Raw genomic sequence first — 13,629 nt, 5'->3', positions numbered from 1 at the left:
ACTACTGACTCCTCAGTAGCACACTCGTCCCTTCTTCCCATCTGTCCCCCATCACTCCCCTGCTCACATCTGACCCTCTAAACCCTTCTCTGACCCCATGAATGCCAAGCCCTGCCACGCTGCTCCCCGGTAACCATCCCGCCTCTGTCTGCTTGAAAAACTCCTACTCCTCTTTTAAGACGCAGCTCCAAACTCACCTCCTCCCTGAAGCCCTCTGTGACTCATTCCAGGTGTAGAGGATTCTGCCCTTTATGTAAACCTTTATTACATCTCTTACATTGTAGTATCGCTGTCTGCTGGTGATTGATCTCACCTACCGAGACCCCAAAGGACCAGGACTAAGGCTTAATGATCTCAGCCAACCTCCTGAAAACCCAGCAAACCCCAGGTAGGCCATGGGTGCTATGAATAATTGGCACTTAGAGATTTCACTGCTGCTCTCTTCTCCAGATAATTTACAAGGGTGGCGTGCAGGACCTGACAAACCCCACTCCTTTCATGTCTCTACCCCTGGAAATGCCTATTTCTCTCTCCCCTTTCATCATGTCTCTAAGCTTATCCATAGCCCAAACACCACCATCGACCTTCAATAAAATGAGTATAAATCTATTCCCCTTTTCTATCACACAGCAACTCAAATTCTTAACAGCTTATGGCATGAAAAATCATCAGAACTTTAAAAAGTCTAAGTACATTACATCCTTTGACTCCTCTCTATAGCATACACTTTTAGGGATTTATAGGTTAAACTATGGAGAGCTGCCTTAGACCCAGTTTTCAGTCCATATATGGTCAAATGCTATTAGTTTGGTTTATTTATTTTATGTTTTAGAAACACAAAACATAAAATATTACTGTCGGCCAGGCTGGAGTGCAGTGGTGTGATGATAACTCACTGCAGCCTTGAACTCCTGGGTTCAAAAGATCCTCCCATCTTAGTCTCCCAAGCAGCTAGGACTACAGGTGCCTGCCACCATACCTAGTAATTTTTTTATTCTTTTTGAGACAGAGTCTCACTTTGTTACCCAGGTTGGAGTACAGTGGTGTGATCTCAACTCACTGCAACCTCCACCTCCCAGCCTCAAATGATCCTCCCACTTCAGTCTCCCAAGTAGCTGGGACTATAGGCATGCACCACCATACCTGGCTAGTATTTGTATTTTTTGAAGAGATGGGGTTTCATAATTTTTGTATCTTATTTTGCAGATACAGGGTCTTGCTATGTTGCCCAGGCTGGTCTTGAACTCCTGGGCTTAACAAATCCTCCCTCCTCGGCCTCCCAAAGTGCTGGGATTACAGGTGTGAGCTACCACGCCCAAACTCTAAATGCTATTTGGATTACAAACTAGTTCCTCTGGGAACTGATCACTAGGCCAGGTAATACATGAACAAACTGGTAATCATTCATTCATTCGTCTAGCCATTTATTGAGCAACTATATGCCAGGTGCTATCTTAAGCATGGGGGGACAGCACTGAAGAAAACAAGCAACAATCCCTATCCTCATAGAGCTTACATCTTCTAAAAGGAAAACAGAACAAAATAAGTGAGCAAAATATATAGTCAGAAAGATACGGGAAAAAAAAGTGCCACCGAGAAAAATGAGACAGGGAAGTTTGCTACGTTGCTGCAGATTCAGGTGCAGGGTGCTGTTCTGAAGAGGGTTGCCAACCAGCCTTCCCTAAGGAGGTGACATTAGAGCAGACACAGGAAAATGATCTTTTCCGCACATCTGGGACTATTAAAAGTACCTTCATCTCTACTGCCTCACTTCATTCTAACAATGGTTTATGGTGGGAAAAATTGCCGAAACTTATAAAAGTCTGAGGAGCTGAGGTCTATAGAAGTTGAGGCACCATGGGGTTCAAGGATTTACCAAGGTCACACCATTGTTTGGTGTTAGAGCTAAAAGCTAGCAAGCCAGATTTCCTTGCTTCCAGATCCAATCTGAGGACATAGCAAGCTATTAGGGTTTTTATCTAATACAATTGGATTAATTGTGATTTTTGAACATGCAGGAGTGAGGCTGAATGTTTGGGCAGAGGCTGGGCAGCTGGCTTTATGCCTTCCTCAGCTTCCTTAAGGGGATCATGGAGCCCACTTCTCCTGCTGACCTGGGGCTACTGCAGCAGGTTTCTGCTAAAGGCTGACCACACCTGCTTTCCATACATGAGCAAGTCACCCGTAAGTGCAGTTCATGTGCTGTTTTGATGTGTGCAAGGGTAAGCCAGGGTTTCTGTCCTCTAAGAACCAATTCAAAATGTAATACCTTTTCCATGTTTCTTCTTTGCATTCCTTTGAAAGTTTGAACTTTGTTTGATCAAATGACAAGGACGGCCAAAAAATGTTGACAACCAGCTTGAAATTTTTTCTCCACAGTCATAAGTATTTACTCTGGCAAAAGAGAGAGAGAAAGGGTGAACTCTTACAGCGTATTTATTTAAATAATAATCTAAATTGCAAAAAGTTAGATTACAAAATGAAATGAAACAAAACATTGCATGAGTCCTGAAGAGAAGGCAGCCTGAAGTGTCAGATGCTGCAAGGAGATTTCCAAGGCAGGAAGACCTGCCATCTGGGGCTTGTGTGAAGCTTTCAGACCAAATAAAAAGCTTAAACATTTCTCCTGGAAAGACCTTTTTTACTATTAATTATTGACACAGAGAACCACAAAGCTTAGAATTTGGGAACTTCCAGAGTGATATGTTGCTTTCAGAAGCCCTTGAACCCAGAAATGTGTCCTATTTTTTCACCATGGGCCTGATTGAAATATCTTCTCTCACATGGACTGACATGTTTGGTTTGTAAAATGAACACTGTGCCTGTGAGTTACAGATATAAGTACTGCATTTATCAATCTGGTGTTTGAAAACTCAAGAATCTTCTAGAATTTTGTTATCCAAAATTTATCGTTCTGACTGAAAATGTGCTAAATGGATGTGTAAGTTGGTGACACTGGCGCAAGTACTGGCGAGAAGATGTAGAGTGTGCTTCACTCTTTATCCTACAAGGTGGGGACCAGTGCCCAGGATGCTCCACTGTGTCAAGCACAATCATCACATCATCACCTTTGTGCTTTCCTGGGGGTATAGTCCTTCACACTCCCAGAGTGATCCTCTGCCTATCATCCACAGCACTAATGACTGGGGTCCAACTTGGATGTAGCTTTAGCATTTAACATATCATTTCCTGCCTTGCATGATAGTATATGTTCAGGGCAGTGCACAAAGATGTCCAATATGGTTTGATACCATGCAGTATCACCATCTACCGAGCACAGACCTACCCACTAATGAGTGCATTGTGTTAACTGGTAGGCAATCAGCACTTTGAAAGCTTTTTATTATACATAAATATTTAGTGAAGTGTTACACAGTTAACTGTTTTAGTATGTGGGTGGGGGTGAAAGGGGAATTGGTTGGGGCTTAAGATAGGATAAATTTCCCAAGATTGGAAAATTTGCTATTCCACATGTATTCAGGTACAGATAAGATTAGATAAAAAGGGATGCAGACATTTGATTTGTTCAATAAAAAGACTTAGAAACATGTACAATCAATAAACAAAATAGCAATGCTAGTACATTCAACCCCACTTTACATTTCCTAGAATTCAGTAGATGATTTATCATCAGCAACCCAGATTAGATAATAACCTATAACATGGGTATATAATCTATGAGTTATCACCTGAAAGCTAGGCTTTAGAAACCTGAGAGATGTCTTGATAACCCCCTCACCCCCAGCCTCCTTATCCAATCATCAGCTAGTTCAGGTTATTCTATTTCCAGAATATATACCTGCAGCTTCCTGACTTTCTCTCTGACCCTGGTCCAAGCCTCCATCTTGTCTCACTTGTGTTGCTAACACAGGTGCTTATGTGACCTTCCTGCTTGCACCCCTTCCCCCTTCCAGCCACTCCACAGGCACCAGCCTGTCTTCTCAACATGCAAATCAGGTATTTTCCCTCCCCATTAAGCCTCCTCTGGAGTGTGGCAATGCCCTCCAGACTGTTCCTTCTGCATCACCTTGTCTTCCCACCCCACACCGTCCTCTTGACACTGTCCCAGGCTCTGACGGGAACAACATGGGCATTCTAGTGGGAGGGACTAAAGATCAATAAACAGATATATATTAACTTGGAAACAACAAAGGCAAAGGAGATGAATACAACAGGGGAAATGGAGAGGGAAGGGCTGGTTTCTGTGGGTAGTCATGTGGCCCTCTGAGAAAGGGGCTTTTGAGCAGACACCTGTTGGAGTTGAAACTGACAGAGGTGAGAGAACAAGCCCTGTGGAGGTATAACTAGGGGAATAGCACCAGGCAGAGGGAACAGCAAGTATAAAGACCTGAGAAGGGAGCATGCTTGGGAGGTTTGAAGACCAAAGAGCCAAGAGTGTAGTTAGAGAGAAGCATGCGAGGGAGAAATGGGCAGCAACTAGACTGAAGGGTAGCAGAGGATAGACTGCATAGGGCATTACTCTTTTCCCCTCTTTGTCAGCCTGTCAATAAAGCTGAGATTTTCACCTGCTTCAGAGTCTCACCTGTCAGCACAGACCCTGCTTTGGCGAATCTGAGTCTGTTCACTATTTTCCTCAAGAGGCACCTCTATAGGCTCCATCCCTAATGAACAAAGGTTAAAAACAAATTTAACATTGTGTAAAAACAACAGCTACTTGACTTCAAAATATACTACAAAGCTATAGTAACCAAAACAGCATGGTACTGACATAAAAATAGACATATAGACCAATGTGACAGAACCAAAATATAAATCCACACATTTACAGTCAACTGATTTCTGAATTGGAGCAAGAAGAGTTCTCTTCAATAAATGGTGCTGGAAAAAGTAGATTACCATATGCAGAAGAATAAAACTAGACCCCTATCTTTCACCATATACACAAATCAACTCAAAATGAATTAGAGACTGAAATATAAGACCCAAAACTATTAGACTACTAGAAGAAAACATCGGGGAACTGCTTCAGGACATTGGTCTGGACAAAGAATTTTTGGATAAGACCTCAAAAGCATCAGCCACAAAAGCCAAAATAGAGAACTAGAATTACAGCAAACTAAAAAGCTTCTGTACAACAAAGGGAAACAACAGAATGAAGAGACAACCAACAGAATGAGAGGAAATGTTTGCAAAACATCCATCCAGCAAGGGTTAATAACCAAATATATAAGGAAATCAACAACTCAACAGTGAAAAAAAAACCAAGTAATTCAATTTTTTTAATGAGCAAATAATCTGAATAGATATTTCTTGAATGAAGACATGCAAATGGCTAATCGATACATTTTTTTAAATGTTCAACATCACTAATCATCAGGGGAATGCAAACCAAAACCACAATGAGACCTTACCCCAGTTAGAATGGCTATTATCAGAATGACAAAAAAATAACAAATGCTGTTGAGGATGCAGAGAAAGGGGAACTCTTACACACTGTTGGTGGGAATGTGAATTAGTATAGCCATCATGGAAAAGACTACTGGGGTTCTTCAGAAAACTAAAAATAAAAATACCATATGATCCAGCAATCCCACTTCTGGGTATTTATCCAAAGGAAAGGAAAATCAGAGGAAAAAAAGAATGGTGGATAGGAGACAGGACTAATGTACAGCTCCCAGTTAGATGGACAGAACAGCATGTAGAGACTCACGCTGTGAACTTTTGCTCCACGAACCACTGCAAGAACATACCAGGAAAACTGATAAAATTCACAGACACTTTGAAAGAAGCAGCTTGCTGCTCCAAACACCACAAGATAGCCAAAAATTTGAGTTCCCAAAGAGTGAGAAGGCAAGAAGTTGGCCTCTGAACACACACCCCCATTGAGGAACCTGAAAATCCAGATCACAAGAGAAGGATTTAACCTTACCTAGAGCTGAAATGGATTTAGGGAGCCAAGTAAAATATAAAAGTAGAAGAAGGAGTGGGAAGCGCCCTGTAGGGACTCCTGGTCCCCAGCTTGAACCCCAGGAAAGCCATTCCTGGACTTATCTCACAGGGGTCCTTGGGGAAGGGAAGGCATCCAGTGGAAATGGGGAGGGGCCACAGGGTGAAGGAAGTTCCTAGCTTGACTTTGTAATAATTTTAACTGAGCACAAACTTTCCTAAGTAGAATCCAGAGGAGGAGACAAAAGGGAAGTAAAGATACAAGCGTAGAAGCTGCAGCCATTGGTCCTGACTGGCAGGGAGGAGCAAGGCCTGAGAGCCCTGCTTGCTTTCTCAGCAGGAGGCTTGTAACCTGGGGCAAGATCTCAGCCCTGCTTACCAGATGCTTGTACCGAAACCTTAGCGCAGCTGGGGAGGCACAGTGGGAGTGAGACTGACCTGGCTGCCTGTGTGGGAGCTGGGTGAGGTCTGTCACTGCCAGCTTTCCCCCTCTGGGGGGGACCTATTTGACACAGCAGAAATGGCCAAAATTTCCCTGGGAACGTAACTCCATTCGTCTGAGAACCAGTCTCCCACCCCCAGAGTGGCCACAGCAAGTCCTGCCCAAGGAGAGTATGATCTCAGACCCACCTAACCTGCCTCCACCTGATTGGTTTTTCTCTACTTGACCTGATAGCCAAAGACAAAAGATATGATCTCTTGGGGGCTCTGTGGCCCTGTTTATTATCTGAGAAACCCAAGTACCTATCCTAGCCAAGGCAGGGCAAGATTATATCCCCCTTCTACTGCTGCAGCTGGTGTTCTCTTGAAAGCACCACCTTCTGGCTGGAGGCCAACGAACTCAAGCCATTACAGCAACTCATAAGACAACAACTCTGCTCCAAAGAAGGAGAAAACAACAGCTCATTCCACCACCTGCAACACCCTGGCTAACCAGAGGTCCTGAGTGTGTCCATGTGACAACTTCACTGCTAACATAACCAGCATTCAAGAAAACCAGCGCACTAAACAAAACTACAACCAAGGACTAAAACCAATGCACTAAAACAAAACTACAACGAAGGACTCCCACAGAGTCCGCTTTACTCCCCTGACACCTTCACTAGAGCAGGTGCTGTTATCCATGGCTGGAAGACCTGAATGTGAATCACATCACAGGACTCTTCGCAGATAGTTCTTAGCACCACCCTGGAGCCCCAGAGTTCCGCTGAGTGGCTAGAACCAGAAGGGCAATAACAATCAGTGCAGTCTGGCATTTTAGAAGCCGTATCCATACAGGAAGGGGGAGAGCACAACATCAAGAGAGCACCCCTGGGACAAAAGAATGTGAATAGCAGCCCTTGAGTTCCATATCTTCCCACTGAAACAGTCTATCCAAATGAGAAGTAACCAGGAAAGTCATTTTGGTAATATGACAAAACAAGATTCTATAACACCATCAAAAGATCATTCTAGCTCTCCAGCAATGGATCTAAACCAAGAGGAAATATCTGAATTGCCAGAAAAAGAATTCAGAAGATTGACTATTAAGCTACTTAAGGAGGCACTGGAGAAAGGTGAAAACTATTTTAAAGAAATTTTTTAAAATACAGGATATGGATGAAAAAGTCTCCAGAGAAATAGATATCATAAAGAAAAGATGATCACAACTTCTAGAAATGAAAGACATACTTAGAGAAATGCAAAATACACTGGAAAGTTTCAGCAATAGTATTGAAAAAGTAGAAGAAAGAACTTCAGAGCCCAAAGACAAGGCTTTCAAATTAACCCAATCCAACAAAGACAAATACAAAATAATTTTTAAAAATGAACAAAGACTCCATGAAATTTTGGATTATTTTAAATGACCAAACATAAGAATAATTGGTGTCCCTGAGGAATAAGAGAAATCTAAAACTTTGGAAAACCTATTTGAGGAAATAATCTAGGAAAACTTCTCTGGTCTCACTAGAGATCTAGACATCCACATATAAAAAGCTCAAAGAATACCTGGGAAATTCATTGCAAAAAGATTATCACCTAGGCACATAGTAATCAGGTTAGCTAAAGTCAAGATGAAGGAAAGAATCTAAAGAACTGTGAGGCAAGAGCATCAGTAACCCAAAAGGAAAACCTAGCAAATTAACAGCAGATTTCTCAGCAGAAATCTTGCAAGTCAGAAAGGATTGGAGTCCTATCTTCGCCTCCTTAAACAAAATAATTATCAGCCAAGAATTTTGCATCCAGTGAAACAAAGCTTCATAAATGAAGGAGAGATAGTCTTTTTTAGAAAAACAAATACTGACAGAATTTGTGACTAACAATCCAGCACTACAAAAAAAAAAAATGGTAAAAGAAGTCCTAATCAAAATACCATCATCATTATTCACAGAACTAGAAAAAAATGATCCTAAAATTTATATGGAAACAAAAAAACAGCCCATTTAGCCAAAGCGAGACTAAGCAAAAAGAACAAATCTGAAGGCATCACATTACCCAACTTCAAACTATACTACAAGGCTATTTTTACCAAAACAGCATGGCACTGGTATTAAAAAGCAGGCACATAGACCAATGGTACAGAATAAAGAACCCAGAAATAAAGCCAAATACTTACAGCCAACTGATTTTTGACAAAGCAGATGAAAACAAAGTGGGGAAAGGACACCGTATTCAACAAATGGTGCGGAGATAACTGGCAAGTCACATGTAAAAACATGAAAATGGATCCTCATCTCTCACCTTATACAAAAATCAACTGAAGATGGATCAAAGACTTAAATCTAAGACATGAAACCATAAAAGTCTTAGAAGGTAAGATTGGAAAAACCCTTCTAGATATTGGGGTAAGCAAAGAATTCATGACCAAAACCCCAAAAGTAAATGCAACAAAAACAAAGATAAATAGATGGGACTTAATTTAAAAAGCTTCTGCATAGCAAAAGAAACACTCAGAAGAGTAAAGAGACAATCCACAAAGTGAGAGAGAATATTTGCAAACCATGCATCTGACAAAGGACTAATTTCCAGAATCTATAAGGAACTCAAACAAATCAACAACAAAAAACAAGTAATCTCATCAAAAAGTGGGCTAAGGACATAAATGGAAAATTTTCAAGAGAAGACATACAAATGGCCAACAAACATGAGAAAATGCTCATCATTACTAATTATCAGGGAAATGCAAATCAAAACCACAATGTAATACCATCTTACTCCTGCAAGAATGGCCACAATTTAAAAATTGAAAAATAATTGATGCTGGCATAGATGTGGTGAAAAGGGAATACTTTATCCTGCTGGTGGGAATGTAAACTATTAAAACCACTATGGAAAACAATATGGAGTTTCCTTAAAGAACTAAAAGTAGAACTACCATTTGATCCAGCAACCCTACTACTGGGTATCTACTCAGAGGAAAAGAAGTCATTATACAAAAAAGACACTTGCACACATATGTTTATAGCAGCACAATTCACAATTGCAAAAATACGGAAACATGGAGAGATCTCATCTTTTTTTTAACTTTTAAGTTCCAGGGTACAAGTGCAGGTTTCTTACACAGGTAAACTTGTGTTATGGGGGTTTGTTATACAGATTATTTCATCACCCGGGTATTAAGCCTAATATTCATTAGTTATTTTTCCTGATCCTCCCCATCCTCCCACCCTCCACCCTCCTGTAGGTCTCAGTGTCTATTGTTCCCCTCTATGTGTCCATGTGTTCTCATCATTTAGCTCCCATTTATAAGTGAGAACATGTGGTATTTGGTTTTCTGTTCCTGTGCTGGTTTGCTAAGGTTAATGGCCTCTAGCTTCATCTATGTCCCTGAAAAAGACATGATCTCATTCTTTTTTATGGCTGCATAGTATTCCATGGTGTATATGTACCACATAACATAAACAAACAGTAAACAACAGTAAACAAACAAATAAAAAAACCAAATAACCTAATTTAAAAATGAGTCAGTGGCCAGGCGCAGTGGCTCATGCCTGTAATCCCAGCACTTTCGGAGTTTGAGGCGGGCAAATCACGAGGTCAGGAGATCGAGACCATCCTGGCTAACATGGTGAAACCCCGTCTCTACTAAAAATACGAAAATTAGCCAGGCGTGGTGGCAGGTGCCTGCAGTCCCAGCTACTCGGAAGGCTGAGGCAGGAGAATGGTGTGAACCTGGGAGGCGGAGCTTGCAGTGAGCCGAGATAGTGCCACTGCACTCCAGCCTGGGTGACAGAGCGAGACTCCATCTCAAAAAAAAAAAACAAAAAAAAAACAGGTTAAAGATCTGAATAGGTATTTCTCCAAAGAAGATGTACTAATGGTCAATGTGTATATGAAAAATGCTTAACATCACTAACAATCAGGGAAATGCAAATTAAAATCAAAATGAGATATCACTCTACACCTGTCAGGATGGCTATTGTCAAAAGAAAACAAACAAACAAAAGACAGTAGGTGTTGGTGAGAACGTGGAAAAACATGAGCCCTTGCAACCACTGGTGGGTATGCAAGAATTTTCAGTTAATATGAAAAACAATATTGAGATTCCTTAGAAAATTAAAAATAGAACTATCATATGATCCAGTGATCCCACTTCTGGGTACTTATCCAAAATAATTTCAATCAGGATGCTGAAGATTTATTAGCACTCCCAATGTTCATTGCAGCTCTATTTCCAATAGCCAAGATATGGATACAATCTAAATGTCCATTAAGAGATGAGTAAAGTAAATGTGGTATAGTCATTCTATTGAATACTACTCAATCTTAGATTCTGCAATATGTGACAACAGACAATTTTAAAAACTGGGATACTGGGGCCGACACAGTGGCTTATGCTTATAATCCCAGCACTTTGGGAGGTCAAGGTGGGCAGATCATCTGAGGTTGGGAGTTCAAGACCAGCCTGACCAACATGGAGAAACCCTGTCTCTACTAAAAATACAAAATTAGGCAGGCATGGTGCTGCATGCCTGCAATCCTAGCTACTCGGGAGGCTGAGGCAGGAGAATTGCTTGAACCCAGGAGGCAGAGTTTGCAGTGAGCAGAGATCATGTCATTGCACTCTAGCCTGGACAACAAGAGCAAAACTCCATCTCAAAAACAAACAAAAAAAAAAGTTGGGGGGCGTGGGATATCAAGAATCATACTCTAATAATAACACTGACCTCTTGGTTCAAGGAAAAATAAAGAATAGAACACTTACAGCCAAGAAACACAATCATGAATATGTGGAAATGTTATATATCACAAAAGTACAACTACAAGTTAGGGAGGAAATGGGAATGTCCTAAAAATGGTAAGTGGGATGGGGAAGGAGGAGGAGTGAGACTCAGGAGAGGTCCACAGGAAATTTCTGCTGTATCTGTAATGTTTTTTATCTTTTTTAAAGCCAGCACCACAACTGCTATGTAATGTTTTATGTATGTATTGTGTGTGTATGTATGTATGTATATATGTATGCATGTTTAAAAAGAAAAAGGAAGAGGAGGAGGAGGAGGACCTAAAGGAAATGTGGCCAAATGTTAAGATTTGCTAAAATTGAACGCTGTAATTGTGCATTATTCTTTACTATCTGTGCTGCCCAACACTGTAGCATAGCTACACGTAGCTATTTAAATTAATTAAAATCAAGTAAAATTTAAAATTCACTTCTAGTGTCCCACTAGCCACATTTCAATAGTCACATGTGACTGGTGGCCACTAAACTGGACAAGGTATAGTTTGAACATTTTCATCATCACAGAAAGTTCTACTGAACAGAGCGGGCCTATACTTCTCTATAGGTTTGATCATTCATATCATTTATAATAAAAATCAACAAGGATAAATTAAAGCCTGCAGTATACATGATGAGTGAAGAAAATAAAAGAAACTTAAGTAAAGAGGATATAATCTCATTCATATAAAGTTTATACCTCTTTGAGACATCATCATCCTCTGTCGCCCAGGCTGGAGGGCAGTGGTGTGATCTGGGTTCACTGCAACCTCCACCTCCAGGGCTCAAGCAATTCTCCTGCCTCAGCCTCCCGAGTACCTGAGTAGCTGGGATCACAGGTACATGCCACCATGCCCAACTTATTTTCGTAGTTTTGTATTTTTAGTAGAGAAGGGGTTTCATCATGTTGGCCAGGCTGGTCTCAAACTTTTGACCTCGAGTGATCTGCCCACCTCGGCCTTCCAAAGTGCTGGGATTACAGGCGTAAGCCACTGCACCTGGCCCCTCTTTACTGTCTGATTGGACTGTCAGATCTTTATCTCTCCCGAAATTTCCCAAAACCAAAGGGGAACAAACTCTTTGTTGCGTTTCCTAGACACTATTTCCCTTACTTTCAGGTTATTTTACCCAGTTTTTTCCTTGAGACAAGGTCTTGCTCTGTCACCCAGGCCAGAATGCAGTGGCACGATCTCAGTTCACTGCAACTTCCACCTCCTGGGTTCAAGTGATTCTTGTGCCTCAGTCTCCTGAGTAGCTGGGATTACAGGCATGTGCCACCACACCCAGGATAACTTTTTATTTTTTTATAGAGACGAGGTCTCACTGTCTTGTCCAGGCTGTTGGGTTATTCTAACATTTGGTAGAGCATTTCATATGAGTATAAAAACTGCTCTCAGAAAATGAAGTGGTTTTCCCACCTTTGGCTTTGATGACCATGATCCTTTGCTGCAGGTCGATGAAGGGCTGGATCAGGCAGAGCCGCGGTTCCTGCTTCTGACTCAGGCAAACACCGTTGTGATTCACAACCATCCAGCTCCGGTCATATAGCAGCCCTTGGTTTCCTACAGGCCACCTGGTCACCTGAACAAAAAGGTAGACGTGTCTTAGGCCAGGGCTCCCCAAAGATGGTCTTCACCTATTTGTACAGTGGCTACACAAACACAGATGGACTTCATGAATTCAGCACCTACTCTGGAAGTAAGAAAGGGAGGAAGAGAAGAAACTAAAACCAAGAGGACAATGCAAAGGAGATGACATGGGAGCTGGATATCTCCCATTCAGCCTCCAGGTCCACACTCCACCCTTCTCCACTTCAAGCCATGTTTTAAGTAGGTAATGTTTTAAGTAGGTAACTTTTAACAAATGTTAAGATTTGAGTACAAGAGTGCAGTGAAAAGCAAGCCTCCTTTCCCAGCTGGCTCCAGCCGTTGCTCTTTTTTTTTTTTTTTCCTGTTGTTTTGTTTGTTTGTTTTAAGACGGAATCTTGCTCTGTTGCCCAGGCTGGAGTGTAGTGGTGCAGTCTCAGCTCACTGAAACCTCTGCTTCCTGGGCTTAAGCTATTCTCCTGTCTCAGCCTCCTGAGTAGCTGGGATTACAGGCACCTGCCACCATGCCCGGCTAATTTTTGTATTTTAAGTAAAGACAGGGTTTCACCATGTTAGCCAGGCTGGTCTCAAACTCCTGACCTCCAGGAGACACATCCCATTCATTTGTCCCAATGTTGGTGACGTCAACTTTTGTCACTTGGTTAACATGGAGTCTATTAGGTTTCTCCGTTGTAAAATTCATCAATAAGTAGGTGGTACTTACTAATTAATAAGTATTTTATGGAGAGATATTTTCAGAATATGCAGATATCCTGTTACTTATCAAATTTTCATTCATTTGATTTAGCATCTATTGACAACTATTGCCTAAACCAATTATCGGCACGATGGTTGCAAAGTGGTTTTTAAAATTCTGTCATTGATTTATTAGTTGGTATTCTATAGTAGGGTTGAGCTTCTTCTCTATTTATTCGCTAA

At 41.3% G+C, this 13,629-nt stretch overlaps 1 protein-coding gene across 3 annotated transcripts in view; it reads right to left on the bottom strand.

Annotated features, from left to right (window-relative positions):
* The window catches only part of MOCOS (molybdenum cofactor sulfurase), a 61,383-nt gene that overhangs the window by 18,640 nt on the left and 29,114 nt on the right, over positions 1 to 13,629 (bottom strand). For all 3 annotated transcript variants that reach the window (XM_031658791.1, XM_031658794.1, XM_031658792.1), the window contains 3 exons: positions 12,523 to 12,685; positions 4,544 to 4,622; positions 2,270 to 2,394 (listed from right to left, as the gene is read on the bottom strand). In XM_031658791.1, the coding sequence (XP_031514651.1) occupies positions 2,270 to 2,394; positions 4,544 to 4,622; positions 12,523 to 12,685 (367 nt within the window). The remainder of the gene's footprint in view (positions 1 to 2,269; positions 2,395 to 4,543; positions 4,623 to 12,522; positions 12,686 to 13,629) is intronic.

Source organism: Papio anubis, chromosome 19 (genome assembly GCF_008728515.1).
Source record: "Papio anubis isolate 15944 chromosome 19, Panubis1.0, whole genome shotgun sequence".
Classification (NCBI taxonomy): domain Eukaryota; kingdom Metazoa; phylum Chordata; class Mammalia; order Primates; family Cercopithecidae; genus Papio; species Papio anubis.
The sequence above is the reverse complement of the archived record's forward strand: the minus strand, read 5'-3'. Positions and strand labels throughout refer to the sequence as shown.